Genomic DNA, 15,492 nt, shown 5'->3' on the forward strand with positions numbered 1-15,492 from the left:
CAGCCTTAGTTGTGCTAGAGAATGAGGACTTATGTTTTGCTCACAATATCCTGTCGGCTGTACCCCCAGGATTTCTTTGTTAGTAAGCAGTGGCGTACACACAATCCATGGGGCCCCGGTGCGAAACTGATCTTTGGGGCCCCCTCCCCGTCGCCCCCCCCCCCCCCCAACCTGCCTCCTAGCCCCCCCCCCCCAACCTGCCTCCTAGCCCCCCCCCCACTACCTCCCCTACCAGTGGTGTAACTATAGTGTTATGGGCCACAGTACAAACATTTTTTCAAAGAACCGGCAGATTTTTTTTTACTAAGGGCTCTTTCCGTGCGGGTAATCCGCGGCGTGACTGAGTGCCAAGCCCCATTCTAGACAGCAGAGACACGGAGCAGTGACATGATTGACTGTGATCTTTTTACTACAAAATCACGGTGACAACTTTATGTCTCTGTGATTTTGTAGTAAAGAGATCACAGAGAGGCACGGAGCATAATCAGTCATGTTAATGCTCTGTGTCTCTGCTGTCCGGAACGGGGCTTGGCTCTCATTTACGCAGTGGATTACCCGCACGGGATCCGCTTGTGTTAAAGAGCCCTAAGCCCAATGCATGGCTACACTCACCTAGTCCTAATAAAATCTGGTCCTACCTCATCCAGGGTGTCGCTGGCGTCGGCGTGATGTCCGCTGGATCCAGAACAAGGTCCCTGTGGTGAGAAAAAAATAATAATCACATAAGGAAGGGATGGTGACTGCCCCTGTGAAATCACCAGCTGGCCTGTAAGACTGAGCCATGCCAATGTGTAGCAGGGTAATCTAGGACATTTCCCCTAAGTGCAACCACACGGTACTAATGCCCACCTTGTGGCCCCTCACAGTAGTTATGCCCACCTTTGTTCCCGTCACAGTAATTATGCCCAGATATGTGCCCCCTCATAGTAGTTATGCCAAATATGTGTCCCCTTACAGTAGTAATGCCAGATTATGTGCCCCCTCACAGTATTAATGCCAGACTATGTGCCCCTCACCTAGTAACGCCAGATTATATGCCCCTTACAGTAGTAATGCCAGATTATGTGCCCCTCACAGTATTTATGCCCAGTTATGTGCCCCCTCAAAGTAAATATGCCCACATATGTGCCCCCTCAGAGTGGTTATGCCAGATTACGTGTCCTCTCACAGTAATAATGCCAGATTATGTGCCCCTTCACAGTATTTATGCCCGGTTATGTGCCCCCTCAAAGTAAATTTGCCCAGATATGTGTCTCCTCAGAGTGGTTATGCCAGATTATGTGCCCCTCACATTAGATATGCTCACATATGTGCCCCTCACATTGGTTATGCCAGATTAGGCTCCTTTCACACTAGCGTTCGTCGGTCCGCTCGTGAGCTCCGTTTGAAGGGGCTCACGAGCGGACCCGAACGCCTCCGTCCAGCCCTGATGCAGTCTGAATGGAGCGGATCCGCTCAGACTGCATCAGTCTGGCGGCGGTCAGCCTCCGCTCCGCTCGCCTCCGCACGGACAGGCGGACAGCTGAACGCTGCTTGCAGCGCTCAGCTGTCCGCCTGGCCGTGCGGAGGCGAGCGGATCCGTTCAGACTTACAATGTAAGTCAATGGGAACGGATCCGCTTGAAGATGACACCATATGGCTCAATCTTCAAGCGGATCCGTCCCCCATTGACTTTACATTGAAAGTCTGAACGGATCCGCTCAGGCTGCTTTCACACTTAGAATTTTTTCTAAGTTATTAATGCAGACGGATCCGTACTGAACGGAGCCTCCGTCTGCATTAATATGATCGGATCCGTTCAGAACGGATCCGATCGAACGCTAGTGTGAAAGTAGCCTTACATGCCCCGTCACAGTAGTTATGCCTTCATATGTGCCCCCTCATAGTTATGCCTTTATATGTGCCCCCTCACAGTAGTTATGCCACATTAGGTGCCCCCTCAAATTAGTTATGGCAGATTAGGTGCCCCTCAGTAGAGATGCCAACTTTTGTGCCCCCTCACTCTAGTTGTTCCCATCAATCCCGCCCCTCTGCCCCCTGCCTCTCTGCCCCTTTGCCCCCTTGCCCCCAGTCTGCAGCATTAGAAAAAAAAATTCTTACATACTTACCTTCTTCCCTGAGGAGAGTAGGCAGCTTGCCGGGCTTTTAGGTCTCCTCCCACAGTGACAGGCAGCAGCGCGATCTGGGGCCAGCAGGGGGAGCTCCTGAGCTCTGAAGATCAGTGAAGCAGGGAGCAGAGAGGTTTCCCTGCTTCACTATAGAAACGGAACTGCCGGCCCTGTGTGTGTGAGTGCGTGCCCCCCCCCCCCTTACTTGACCCTCCGGCGCCCCCACCCCCCATATTATACATGTAATGGTGGCATGGAGCGCTCTGATGGGGCCCGAAATTGCCACTGTACTTCATGCCGGGCCCCATCAGAGCGCTCCATTACATCTGAGTACAGCGGGAGCCCTGCCAGCGGCCTGGGGGGGGGGTCCACAGGCGGCCGGGCCCCCTGGAGTGCCGGGCCCGGTCGCAACTGCGACCCCTGCGACCCTGGTATGTACGCCACTGTTAGTAAGACCTGTCCCCACCCCTGACATTTCTGTTTTAGTAGCGTCATGCATTTCCCATGTAATACCAAGTCTGGAGCATCTATTCTTATGGCTCTGTTATGTTGTGCCGTTCCTTTATTTGTACTAGACGTTATGAATGAATTGCTAGCAGTCTGTAGTAAGGGTACAGAGGGGCGTTACCAGTTTGGGGTGTGTACCTGCACAGTCTGACAATGGCAGCAATAAAGTGAGACTGTGCAGGGACACCGTGTAGTGAAGGTGATCTTCCCTTCTGATCCTTAGCTGTACAGTCTGCTTTTCCAATGGACACAGGGCAGAAAGTCATTTACTTCTGTATTCATTCCTATGAGACTGACATTGAGGTGAGGCTCCCATAAGAATACATAGAGAAACAGAATTCCTATCCAGACATGTTACTTGGAGGTCACATGACACAGCTGAGGATCAGAACTGAAGTTCTAACTAACAAATACAGTCACTGATGAGATTACATCATGTACCTAACAGGTCAGAAAATATATTTTTCTGGTAGGAGTACTTCTTTGTTTATCGGTTTCATTATATTGTACCTCAGCAGCTGTTCATTGACTGACTCGGAGTAGGACCATATGGCAAGGTCGCGATGTGAACATGCTGCGATCCAGTGGCTTGCAACCAGAAGGGCCTGGTTTTTATTAAACTAATGAGTCTGTATTGTTATGGCCGCACGGTAATGAAGGTGCTGCATGGCCTTTAGCCAAGCAGACAGACTGAACAATGCTCTCTTCATTAGTTAGTAAAGAGCAAGCTACAGACCGAATGGCAACTCGGTAGTGTACTGCGGGCACGACTGTGCCATGTGGTCGTACCTTTAGCACTGCATCTGTGGGGTGCAGAGAGCAGCAGTTGGTGCCTACTTCTTAGGGGCCTTCTGCCAGCTACACCCCACAATCTGTGTGCACTGGAATGCCTCTGTCTACTTTTCAACTGTATTTTCATCCTGAGGATACCAATCCAATTGAAGTTGATGGTGCTGCCAATGGGGCCCAGTGTAAGTGCACCATTTGTCCTGTGGTGGACTACTTTCTGGTTACTGCTGACCAATTGGCATTAGGGCAATTGCCAAGGTCCCCCATCCCTAAATGGGGGCCCCCCGCTGAGCTGCCCAGACAGACGTGGAAGAGAGCAGGTGGCTGCTCCTGAGAAGAACACGGACAGCACAGCAAGGAGCGCTGGTCTCCTGGCTCTACAGCAGTCGGGCAGACCTTGGCCCCGCCCCTTCTCTCTCTGACGGAGGCCCTGCACTGTGACTGTAGTAGCCTGCTGCCGGCCCCTCTCTCCTCTCTGTGCTGCAATAAATCACAAGGGCTGCTTGTTGGCAGACATAACCTGACAGTCCGGACTAATAGGAGGGGAGACAGCCTACAGAGACTGTACAGGACCTGTACTCTGCACCTGCAAACTTTTTGTTTAACTATTTGCTACCTGGAACACAGTTGTCTAAATATAATATGATCTATCTATAATCTGTCTCATATCTATCTAAAATTATGGAAGAAAGGCAGCATACAGTGAAACAAGTGGATTTCTTTTTTCACCCTACACTCTATGCCATTGAGTGAGTGAATAAAAAAATCCACTTTTTTTCATTTTTACTTGCATTTTTATTTTTATTTTTTCATATTTCTTTCTATTTGTTATTTACTTTTTTTACTTTGAATACAGAGAACACATTATCTCCATGTCCCTGCTGTATCTATATACAGAGCATTGGTAACCGTGACTATCTTTGGGTGTTTTCTGACCACTTCACATCCGGGCCATTTTCCCCCTTCCTGACCAGGAAATCTTACATATGTTACTTTATGTGATAAAAGCTTTGGAACGCTTTTACTTATCCAAGCCATTCAGAGATTGTTTTCTCGTGACATATTTTACTTCATTATAGTCATAAATTTGAGTCAATATATTTCACCTTTTTATTTATGAAAAAGTCCCAAATTTATCAAAAATTTAGAAAAATTCGCAATTTTCTAAATTTCTATTTCTCTGCTTTTAAAACAAAGTGATACCTCATAAAATATTTACTTAATATTCCCCATATGTCTACTTTACGTTGGCATTATTTTGTAAATGTCATTTTATTTTTTTAGAAGGCTTAGAATTTTGGAAGCAAAATTGCCAAAACTCACTTTTTAAGGACCAGTTCAGGTCTGAAATCACTTTGTGGGACTTAAATAGTGGATACCCCCATAAATAACCCCATTGTAGAAACTGATTTTTACAAACTTTGTTAACCCTTTAGGTGTTCCACAAGAATTAAAGGAAAATGGAGATCAAATTTCAAAATTTCACTTTTTTGGCAGATTTTTTTATTTCTTTAACACATCGAGGGTTAACAGCCAAACAAAACTCAATATTACCCTGATTCTGCGGTTTACATAAACGCCCCACATGTGGTCGTAAACTGATGTAAGGGCACACGGCAGGACGCAGAAGAAAAGGAGGGCCATATGGTTTTTAGAAGGCAGATTTTGCTGAACTGGTTTTTAGATGCCATGTCCCATTTGAAGCTCCCCTGATGCACCCTTACAGTAGAAACTCCCAAAAAAGTGACCCCATTTTGGAAACCAGGGTATAGGGTGGCAGTTTTATTGGTACAATTTTTTGGGTACATATGATTTTTTTTGTTTTGTTATCATTCATTTTAACACTTTATGAGGCAAGGTGACCCAAAAATTTCTTGTTTTAGCACAGTTTTTATTTATTTTTACAGCGTTCACCTGAGGGGTTAGGTCATGTGACATTTTTATAGAGCAGATCGTTACGGACGTGGCAATATCCAATATGTATACTTTTTCTTATTTATTTAAAATTCTAATTTAGTGTCTTCATAGTCTGAGAGCCATAGCTTTTTTCATTTTTGTCCGATTGTCTTAGTTAGGGTCTAATTTTTTCGGGATGAGGTGACAGTTTGGTACCATTTTGTGGGACATGCGCCTTTTTGATCACTTGGTGTTGCGCTTTTTGTGATGTAAGGGGACAAAAATGGCTTTTTTTTACAGAGTGTGTGTATGTATGTGTGTATGAATATATATATATATATATATATATATATATATATATATATATATTCTTCTGAAATACTTTATTCTTTACATAGTTGAATGTGCTGACAACAAAATCACACACAAATTTGAAATTACATTTTTCAACCCATGGAGGTCTGGATTTGGAGTCGCACTCAAAATTAAAGTGGAAAAACGCACTACAGGCTGATCCAACTTTGATGTAATGTCCTTAAAACAAGTCAAAATGAGGTTCAGTAGTGTGTGTGGCCTCCACGTGCCTGTATGACCTCCCTACAACGCCTGTGCATGCTCCTGATGAAGTGGCGGACGGTCTCCTGCGGGATCTCCTCCCAGACCTGGACTAAAGCATCTGCCAACTCCTGGACAGTCTGTGGTGCACCGTGACGTTGGTGGATAGAGCGAGACATGATGTCCCAGATGTGCTCAATTGGATTCAGGTCTGGGGAACGGGCGGGCCAGTCCATAGCATCAATGCCTTCGTCTTGCAGGAACTGCTGACACACTCCAGCCACATGAGGTCTAGCATTGTCTTGCATTAGGAGGAACCCAGGACCAACCGCACCAGCATATGGTCTCACAAGGGGTCTGAGGATCTCATCTCGGTACCTAATGGCAGTCAGGCTACCTCTGTCGAGCACATGGAGGGCTGTGCGGCCCTCCAAAGAAATGCCACCCCACACCATTACTGACCCAATACCAAACCGGTCATGCTGGAGGATGTTGCAGGCAGCAGAACGTTCTCCACGGCGTCTCCAGACTGTCACGTCTGTCACATGTGCTCAGTGTGAACCTGCTTTCATCTGTGAAGAGCACAGGACGCCAGTGGCGAATTTGCCAATCTTGGTGTTCTCTAGAAAATGCCAAACGTCCTGCACGGTGTTGGGCTGTAAGCACAACCCCCACCTGTGGACGTTGGGCCCTCATGGAGTCTGTTTCTGACCGTTTGAGCAGACACATGCACATTTGTGGCCTGCTGGAGGTCATTTTGCAGGGCTCTGGCAGTGCTCCTCCTGTTCCTCCTTGCACAAAGGCGGAGGTAGCGGTCCTGATGCTGGGTTGTTGCCCTCCTACGGCCTCCTCCACATCTCCTGATGTACTGGCCTGTCTCCTCCCTGGTAGCGCCTCAATGCTCTGGACACTACGCTGACAGACACAGCAAACCTTCTTCCCACAGCTCGCATTGATGTGCCATCCTGGATAAGCTGCACTACCTGAGCCACTTGTGTAGGTTCTAGACTCCGTCTCATGCTACCACTAGAGTGAAAGCACCGCCAGCATTCAAAAGTGACCAAAACATCAGCCAGGAAGCATAGGAACTGAGAAGTGGTCTGTGGTCACCACCTTCAGAACCACTCCTTTATTAGGGGTGTCTTGCTAATTGCCTATAATTTCCACCTGTTGTCTATCCCATTTGCACAACAGCATGTGAAATTGATTGTCACTCAGAGGTGTACGGAGAACTGAGTTTTAAGCGCTCAGGGAATGGTGCGCTTTAGGCAGGGAAAAGTGTAGTAAAAATAGAAAATTGATTAATAAAATATACCGTATATACTCGAGTATAAGCCGACCCGAATATAAGCCGAGGCCCCTAATTTTACCCCCCAAAAATGGGGAAAATTGAGTCGAGTATAAGACTAGGGTGGGAAATGCAACAGCTACTGGTAAATTTCAAAAATAAAAAGATACCGTACCAATAAAATTACATTAATTGAGGCATCAGTAGGTTAAAGGTTTTTGAATATTTATTTATTTCAAAGAAAAACAATATGGTATCAACAATAACTTTAACAGTACAAAAACCAACTAAAGCGAATATTCGATTTTTGGGAAAATACCAGTTCATGCGAATTTTTATGCGAAAATTTGAATTTTCGCAATCAAGACCTAGACTCGAGTATAAGACGAGGGGGGCTTTTTGAGCACAAAAATATGTTCCCAAAAAAAAAACTCGTCTTATACTTTAGTATATACGGTAATAGAGTTGCTTTCACACCTGCGTTTATCCGTCTGGTATCTGCACAGACGGATCCGCACCTATAATGCAAACGCTTGTATCCGTTCAGAACGGATCCGTTTGCATTAGGCCTCATGCACACGACTGTTATGTGCATCCGTGTCCGTTCCGTCATTTTTCACAGTTTAGCAGAGGGCCCATTCATTTCTGTGGAGCTGTGGAAAAAAATAACTGATAGTCCTCCGTTTTTTTTTTTCTCCGCGTCCGTGATCCTAATTCCAGTTCAGACATAAAAAAAGAAGACGCAAGGAAACACAACTGAAGCAAAATCGGACACGGACCACTGAAGCCAAATCACTGACAGTGAAAAAACACTGTCGTGTGCGTGAGGCCTTACCATGGATAATGATAATGCAAACGGATCCGGTTTGACTTACATTGAAAGTCAATGGGAGGCGGAGCCGTTTTCAATTGCACCATATTGTGTCAGTGAAAACGGATCCGTCCCCATTGACTTAAATTGTAAGTCTGGACGGATCCGTTTGGCTCAGTTTCGTCAGACGGACATCAAAACGCTGCAAGCAGCGTTTTGGTGTCCGCCTCCAGAGTGGAATGGAGGCTGAACGGAGACAAACTGATGCATTCTGAACGTATCCTTATCCATTCAGAATGCATTGGGGCTGAACTGATCCGTTTTGGGCCGCTTGTGAGAGCCAAACGGATCTCACAGGCGGACCCAGAAACGGCAGTGTGAAAGTAGCCTGAGTTTTATTAGGATATTAGGGACCTCATATGAAAAGTTCATATAAAGGTTTAGTTACTGTTTACTAGAAGTTATTCAGAGAGTTATGTGTCCCGCAAAAAAAAACAAGCCCTCACATAGGTATATAGATGGGAAAATAAAAAAGTTATAGCTTTTGGAAGGCAACAATAAAAAAGGAAGAACACTTGGTCAGTATGGCCCAAAATAGGCAGGTCACTAAGGGGTTAATGTTTTTTTTTTTTTTTTTTTTTTAATTAAGCATGGCAAAAGACTCCTCCTATGGCAGGGCTCAACAAATCCCAGGTCGCCATGGCGATCAGAAATTTTGTCCTGGGGCTTGGGTATTTGTCAGCCCATTTTCAAAGATCCATGAGCGACGGTTGCGGAGTGCCGGAGGGGGACCCGTTCTGTCTGGAGGAAGCAGGAGTGGAGATGAGCGCCTCCATTGTGGAAGCGCTCATCTCCATATTCATCTGTAACGCCGTTCTCAGTACAGCGATAGAGATGAATGGTGCGGAGGAGCAGGGAAGAGGCGTCTCCCTTGCCCATTCTATCAGAAGCCGGTGCAGGCAGCACAATGACGTCATCGCGCCACCTGAGCCATACAGTGCAGGACATAGGCCGGAAGAGGCCTGCATCGCATCAATGACAGCAGCATAAGGTAAGTATATATTTTTTTTTTTATTATTTATAGTATACTCTGGCAAGAAGGGGGGTGGGAGCCCTATATACTGGCAAAATATGGTGGGTTGGGCACTATGGAGAAGATGGGAAGCACTATGGTGGCCCTATATACTGGCACAACATGAGGGAGCACTATGGAGAAGAGGGGAAGCACTATATGGGCCCTATATACTGGAACATTATGGGGGGCCATATATACTAACACATTATGGGGGGCATTATGGAGAAGAGGGGAAGGAGCACTATGGGGGCCCTATATAATGGCATGCATTATTGGGGGGCTCTATGGAAAAGTGGGGGGGCACTATGGAGGCATCTACTGGGGGCTTTATGACGTGGCTCCTAGATTTCAAGGAAATCTGCTCCTCGGCCAGAACAGACTACCAGAATACTGCACTTCAGATTTGTTCATCTGAGCTCTGTTTATTCAATCCAAATGTTTTTTAAATGTACTGTACTCTGCCCTAGCAAACAATGAAAGGCTGTTTCATAATATGGAATCATAAAATAAAAAAAAGAGCAATTTGCTAGTAAAGTTGGTAAATAACAAATTTTACTCCTACCTGAGATGGTGATTTTTTATTTTGGTAACATATAGATAGATAGATAGATAGATCATTTCTTTTTCCATTGCCGTATTCTGACCCCCACAAGTTTATAGTTGTCTACATAGCTGTGTGTGTTTTGTTTTGTTTTTTTATACCATTTTGGGATGCATATATCTTTTTGACCCCTTTTTAAGTAATGAAAAATTTTGAATTTTTATTTATTTTCCATTAAACCAATTTTATATGTGGAGGCCATTATTCTTCAGGGGGGAGCATTATATGTGGGGGCCATTATTCTGCAGCAGGGGGGAGCATTATATGTTGGGGCCATTATTCTGCAGCGGGGGGGAGCATTACATGTGGGGGCCATTATTCTGCAGCAGGGGGGGAGCATTACATGTGGGGGCCATTATTCTGCAGCAGGGGGGGAGCATTACATGTGGGGGCCATTATTCTGCAGCGGGGGGGGGGGGAGCATTACATGTGGGGGCCATTATTCTGCAGCAGGGGGGGGAGCATTACATGTGGGGGCCATTATTCTGCAGCAGGGGGGGAGCATTACATGTGGGGGCCATTATTCTGAAGCAGGGGGGAGCATTACATGTGGGGGCCATTATTCTGAAGCAGGGGGGAGCATTACATGTGGGGGCCATTATTCTGAAGCAGGGGGGGAGCATTACATGTGGGGGCCATTATTCTGCAGCAGGGGGGGAGCATTACATGTGGGGGCCATTATTCTGAAGCAGGGGGGAGCATTACATGTGGGGGCCATTATTCTGAAGCAGGGGGGAGCATTACATGTGGGGGCCATTATTCTGCAGCAGGGGGGGAGCATTACATGTGGGGGCCATTATTCTGCAGCAGGGGGGGAGCATTACATGTGGGGGCCATTATTCTGAAGCAGGGGGGAGCATTACATGTGGGGGCCATTATTCTGAAGCAGGGGGGAGCATTACATGTGGGGGCCATTATTCTGCAGCAGGGGGGGAGCATTACATGTGGGGGCCATTATTCTGCAGCAGGGGGGGAGCATTACATGTGGGGGCCATTATTCTGAAGCAGGGGGGAGCATTACATGTGGGGGCCATTATTCTGAAGCAGGGGGGAGCATTACATGTGGGGGCCATTATTCTGCAGCAGGGGGGGAGCATTACATGTGGGGGCCATTATTCTGCAGCAGGGGGGGAGCATTATATGTGGGGGCCATTATTCTGCAGCGGGGGGGGGAGCATTATATGTGGGGGCCATTATTCTGCAGCAGGGGGGAGCATTATATGTGGGGGCATTATATAAATGGGGACACTTAATATTGGGGGTACTGTGGGGCATTATTATTGGGCACAATATGGAAGGCATTACTATTATTGGGTTTGCTGTAGGGGGCACTATTACTATTGAGGGCAGTCTCAGCTATTGGGGGGAGGGGAATATCCGTGTGGCACTATTTTCTCAGCACTATAGAGGGTAGCAGCAGGATGACAGTGTTGGGCACCAGGAGGGGGAGAAAGATAGGTTATCAACAGAAAAAAGCTGACAACCCCTTTAACTTTTTGTATCTGCAATAAACAAAAGTTAGTGATAACGAGACATAATGGCCGTGTGACCAGAGAAGAGTCATATTTTCAAGGACTCATCCCAGGTAAATTTTATTTTTTATTTTTATTTTTTTTACACAATAAAAGCACACCGATTTATAGGGACTAGATATTGCGGATGTGCTAGCGGCCATCTAGTAACCCATGTCCCCAGCTCTATACACAAAATCCTGGTGACAGGTTCCCTAAAAACTGTTCTGCCCCAGCTGAGCTCGGGCAGAAAGTGGAGGGTCTGCTTCAGCTGCTGCTATCTCTTGAAGCATGGTACTGGTCTTGTTGGAAAGCTGGTGTTCTGCCACCTTCACACGTTGACGGGCAGCTAAACTCTTCTAACAATGCACTGAAGACGCTGGGGGTCCTTTACAGGGTCAGTGTAAAACTACAAGAAAATAACAATGCTTACTGTGAGGCAAATATGTATAACACAGTATGCATGATATAGCATAGCAAGAGTGTATGTAATGTACAAACATATGGAATGCATATGGGTATGAATAACGTATAGGCCGCGTGTTGCAGATGAGGGCAAGAGGACTGACTAAGGAAAGCTGACCACATAGTAACGTGGGTACAGCTAAGGCACAGCAATACAAAGATAACCTTGTGTGGGATGATAAAGGTTAGTCTATTATAACACTGGCGTTTTGGCTTTCCGTTTGTGAGATCCGTTCAGGGCTCTCACATGCGGTCCAAAACGGATCAGTTTGCACTCTAATGCATTCTGAATGGGTAAGGATCCGCTCAGAATGCATTAGTTTGCCTCCGATCAGTCTCCATTCTGCTTTGGAGACGGACACCAAAACGCTGCCTGCAGCTGAGCCAAACGGATCAGTTTTCACTGGCACAATAGAAAACGTATCCATCCTCCATTGACTTTCAATGGTGTTCAAGACGGATCCGTCTTGGCTATGTTAAAGATAATACAAACGTTTTGGACCGGATGCAGACGGTTGTATTATCTGAACGGATCCGTCCATGACGGATCCGCACAAAATGCGAGTGTGAAAGTAGCCTAAGTAGGACTCACCGACTGTACTATGGTTAAGGTTAAACAGCAGGATGAACTAAATGGTGGAGAGAGACAGACAACATGTCTAACTTCCATGAAGACAAGATGGCTACTGCTAGAAGAAGGGGCAGGACCCAAGACCAAGAAGCAGGGGCTGATGGTAAACTAAGGTGGCTGGAATGGCCTAACTTATGAGAGCTCAGAAGGAGCTAATTACTGATATAGGAAGTGGTATAAAACAGGCTGCATCATGACAGTAGATGGCGCTGTGTGCAAAGTAATTAGCAGGTGACAATACATTTCAATAGGGAATATTTAAAGAGAACCTGTCACCTGGATTTTGGGTATAGAGCATAGGACATGGGTTGCTAGATGGCCGCTAGTAAATTCGCAATATCCAGTCCCCATAGCTCTGTGTGCTTTTATTGTGTGTAAAAACCGATTTGATACATATGCAATTTAACCTGGGGTGAGCCAGAGCTTGAAAATATGACTTCTCTGGTCACACAAGTAAGATATGACTCTTGTATGGTAATTTGCATAAAAGGCGGGAAGTACAAAAATGCATAATACTTATAAAATTTGTCTGCAAATGAAATGAAAAGTGTAATTTATATGTTTAGGGTAACACAATGAACATTTAGAAACGCTCAGTGAGGGTAGCGTAGTAGAGGTGACAGGTTCCCTTTAAAAAGTCTGGTACCCTGTTAGCCTCTTAACGAGAACACTAAAATAGGGAATATGGAAATGCATCTACTCAATATTATCATCAGCGTACTGACTGAAAAGCTGGACTGTAAAACCCAGCTCCGCTAAGCCATGTCCCCGGTCTTGTTAGGCAACTCCCTTCCCACGCCAAAGCCAATGGGATTTAAAAAATTAAGGTAAAATCAACTTCGTGTCAGCTGCAGGGTTGGGAAGAAGGGTGGCTTTCTCCCTGCACAGTGATGCTGTCTGATCATGAGCTGTTGAAACGGACATCCCTGTGTCTGTCCAAGCCCTGCATTGGACGGAGGACAGGAAGTCTGGAAGCCGAACCTCTGGCCACTCTAGTACTGACCCACATAATAAAATTGTCATTTTTACCACACAATGAACTCCGTAAATAAGGCTACTTTCACACTGGACTTCCTGGGTCCGCTTGTGAGATCTATTTCAGGGCTCTCACAAGCTGCCCAAAACGGATCAGTTCAGCCCCAAAGCATTCTGAATGGATAAGGATCCATTCAGAATGCATAAATTTGGCAGCGTTTTGTCTCCGTTCTGCTTTTGAGGCGGACACTACAACTGAGCTTACAGCGTTTTGGTGACCGCCTGACTTTGCAGAGCCAAACGGATCCGTCCTGACTTACAATGTAAGTCAATGGGGACAGATCCGTTTTTTCACTGACACAATATGGTGCAATTGAAAACGGATCCGTCCCCCATTGACTTTCAATGTAAGTCAAGACGGATCCGTTTTGAATTCAGACCTTTTTTTAAATGAATAATGCAAACTGATCCGTTATGAATGGATACAAGTGTTTGAATTATCAGTGCTGATCCGTCTGTGCAGATACAAGATGGATCCGCACCGAACGCAGGTGGGAAAATAGCCTAAATTCCACAAAATAGTGTAAATTGCTGTTCTTTCTCCCCCCCCCCCCCCTAAAAATAAAGTAAAATAAAATAAGTTATTTAATACACTAAATATACCCCAAAATGGTTCCTAAAAAAGCCTACAACTAATGCCTCATGCACACGAAAGTTGTTTGTTTCAGTGTCCATTCCATATTTTTTTTTTTTTTTTTGCGGATAGGATGTGGACACATTAATTTCAATTGGCCCGCATCAGTATGTCTGTTCCATAGCTCCGCAAAAAAAAATAAAAAAATTGTGCATGTCCAATTTTTTTTCTAGTTTGCGGACAAGTATAGGCATTATTGCAATGGATCCGCAAAAAACTGATGTCATGCGGACGTCATCTGAGGGCATAGCGGGAGAATGGAGCGGCGCCCAGGGATAATAGTAAGTGCAGTGAGATCCTCGGGCGCCGCTGTATATATCATGATACTTAGTTCACAATGTTTGGACCGATGAAAGGTCCTCTTTAATTCCTCTTGTATGTGTAGAACTACAAGTCCCAGCTGAATAATGACACTGCTAAGGGAGTGGATACAAGAGCTGCCCTGAGTGCTGGGAGAATCAACAGAAACTTGTATGTGTAGAACTACAATTCCCAGCTGTATGACACTGCTAATACACACAGGATCTTCCCCCTACCTTCTTGTGCAATGCTCTCTCTAGTATGTCAGCTTCAGTGCCCAGCATTGTCTCCTCGCTGCCTGCAGAGCTGTGCGGCTGAAGGGGTTAAGAATCCTAGGAGAGAGTAGATGGCAGTGAAGGGGGCGTGGCCAGGCTTGTAAACGACCTTTATCAGAGCAGGGAGAGAAGCTGACATCACAGGTCATGTGACCCTCAGTCAAATCTGATAAACCAGCCACTGCAGATAAAGTAAGTTAATTGGAAAGCTGTTACATTTGCTTAATTAGGAACATAGAACAAAAAAATAACTCGGACAACCCCCTTTAATCACTATATATTTGAGGATTTTACAAGAACATCTCAGGCAAATGTGATTTTTAGAGATGCGCTTTTTTTTAAGCAACATGTATATTGTTATATTGGTACATTTACCTCAGTGACTTTTACGGTGGCATTCATTACTTGGGATGCAGACAGTGCTGCACAGTCCTCTTGTCCTCAAGTGGCCCCCGCCTTACTATTCTGCTTGTATTAGTCACGTGTAAGTAATTTCAGTCATGTGTTTCATTGCAGGCCAGTTCTGATTCTTATAGAATTGAATTTGACACCTTTGGAGAACTGAAGGTTCCCAATGATAAATATTACGGAGCTCAGACTGTTCGTTCAACAATGAATTTCAAAATTGGAGGTGTGACTGAGCGGATGCCGGTAAGTAACCGTTGTATAACTTGTATCCTTCACCCGTTTACGGTCAACAGGCTCTGTGTATGAGGCTAGGGCTGCACAGCAGCTTTGGCCATGGTTGCTGTGCTACACTGTTTCAGTAACTCCCATTTACATGTAGGAGGGCTTAAAGGGGATGTCTGGCCATATATATTGATGACTTATTCTCCAGATAGGTCATCAATATCTGATCAGCAGAGGTCCATCACCCAGGACTCCTGCCGATCAGCTGTTTGCTGAAGTGCAGTGTAATGACGAGAACTTGTAATTGCACTACGCCACCGCACCACAGGAAACGACACCTAGTGTACCAGAGCCTCCTCGTCAAACAGCTGATCGGCGGGA

General features: G+C 45.7%; 1 protein-coding gene across 1 annotated transcript in view; it reads left to right on the forward strand.

Annotated features, from left to right (window-relative positions):
- FH (fumarate hydratase) overlaps window positions 1–15,492 on the forward strand; it is a 118,276-nt gene that overhangs the window by 24,556 nt on the left and 78,228 nt on the right. The window contains exon 2 of the mRNA XM_044291188.1: window positions 14,998–15,132. Coding sequence (XP_044147123.1) covers window positions 14,998–15,132 — 135 coding nt within the window. The remainder of the gene's footprint in view (window positions 1–14,997; window positions 15,133–15,492) is intronic.

This window comes from Bufo gargarizans, chromosome 4 (genome assembly GCF_014858855.1).
Source record: "Bufo gargarizans isolate SCDJY-AF-19 chromosome 4, ASM1485885v1, whole genome shotgun sequence".
NCBI classification, from domain to species: domain Eukaryota; kingdom Metazoa; phylum Chordata; class Amphibia; order Anura; family Bufonidae; genus Bufo; species Bufo gargarizans.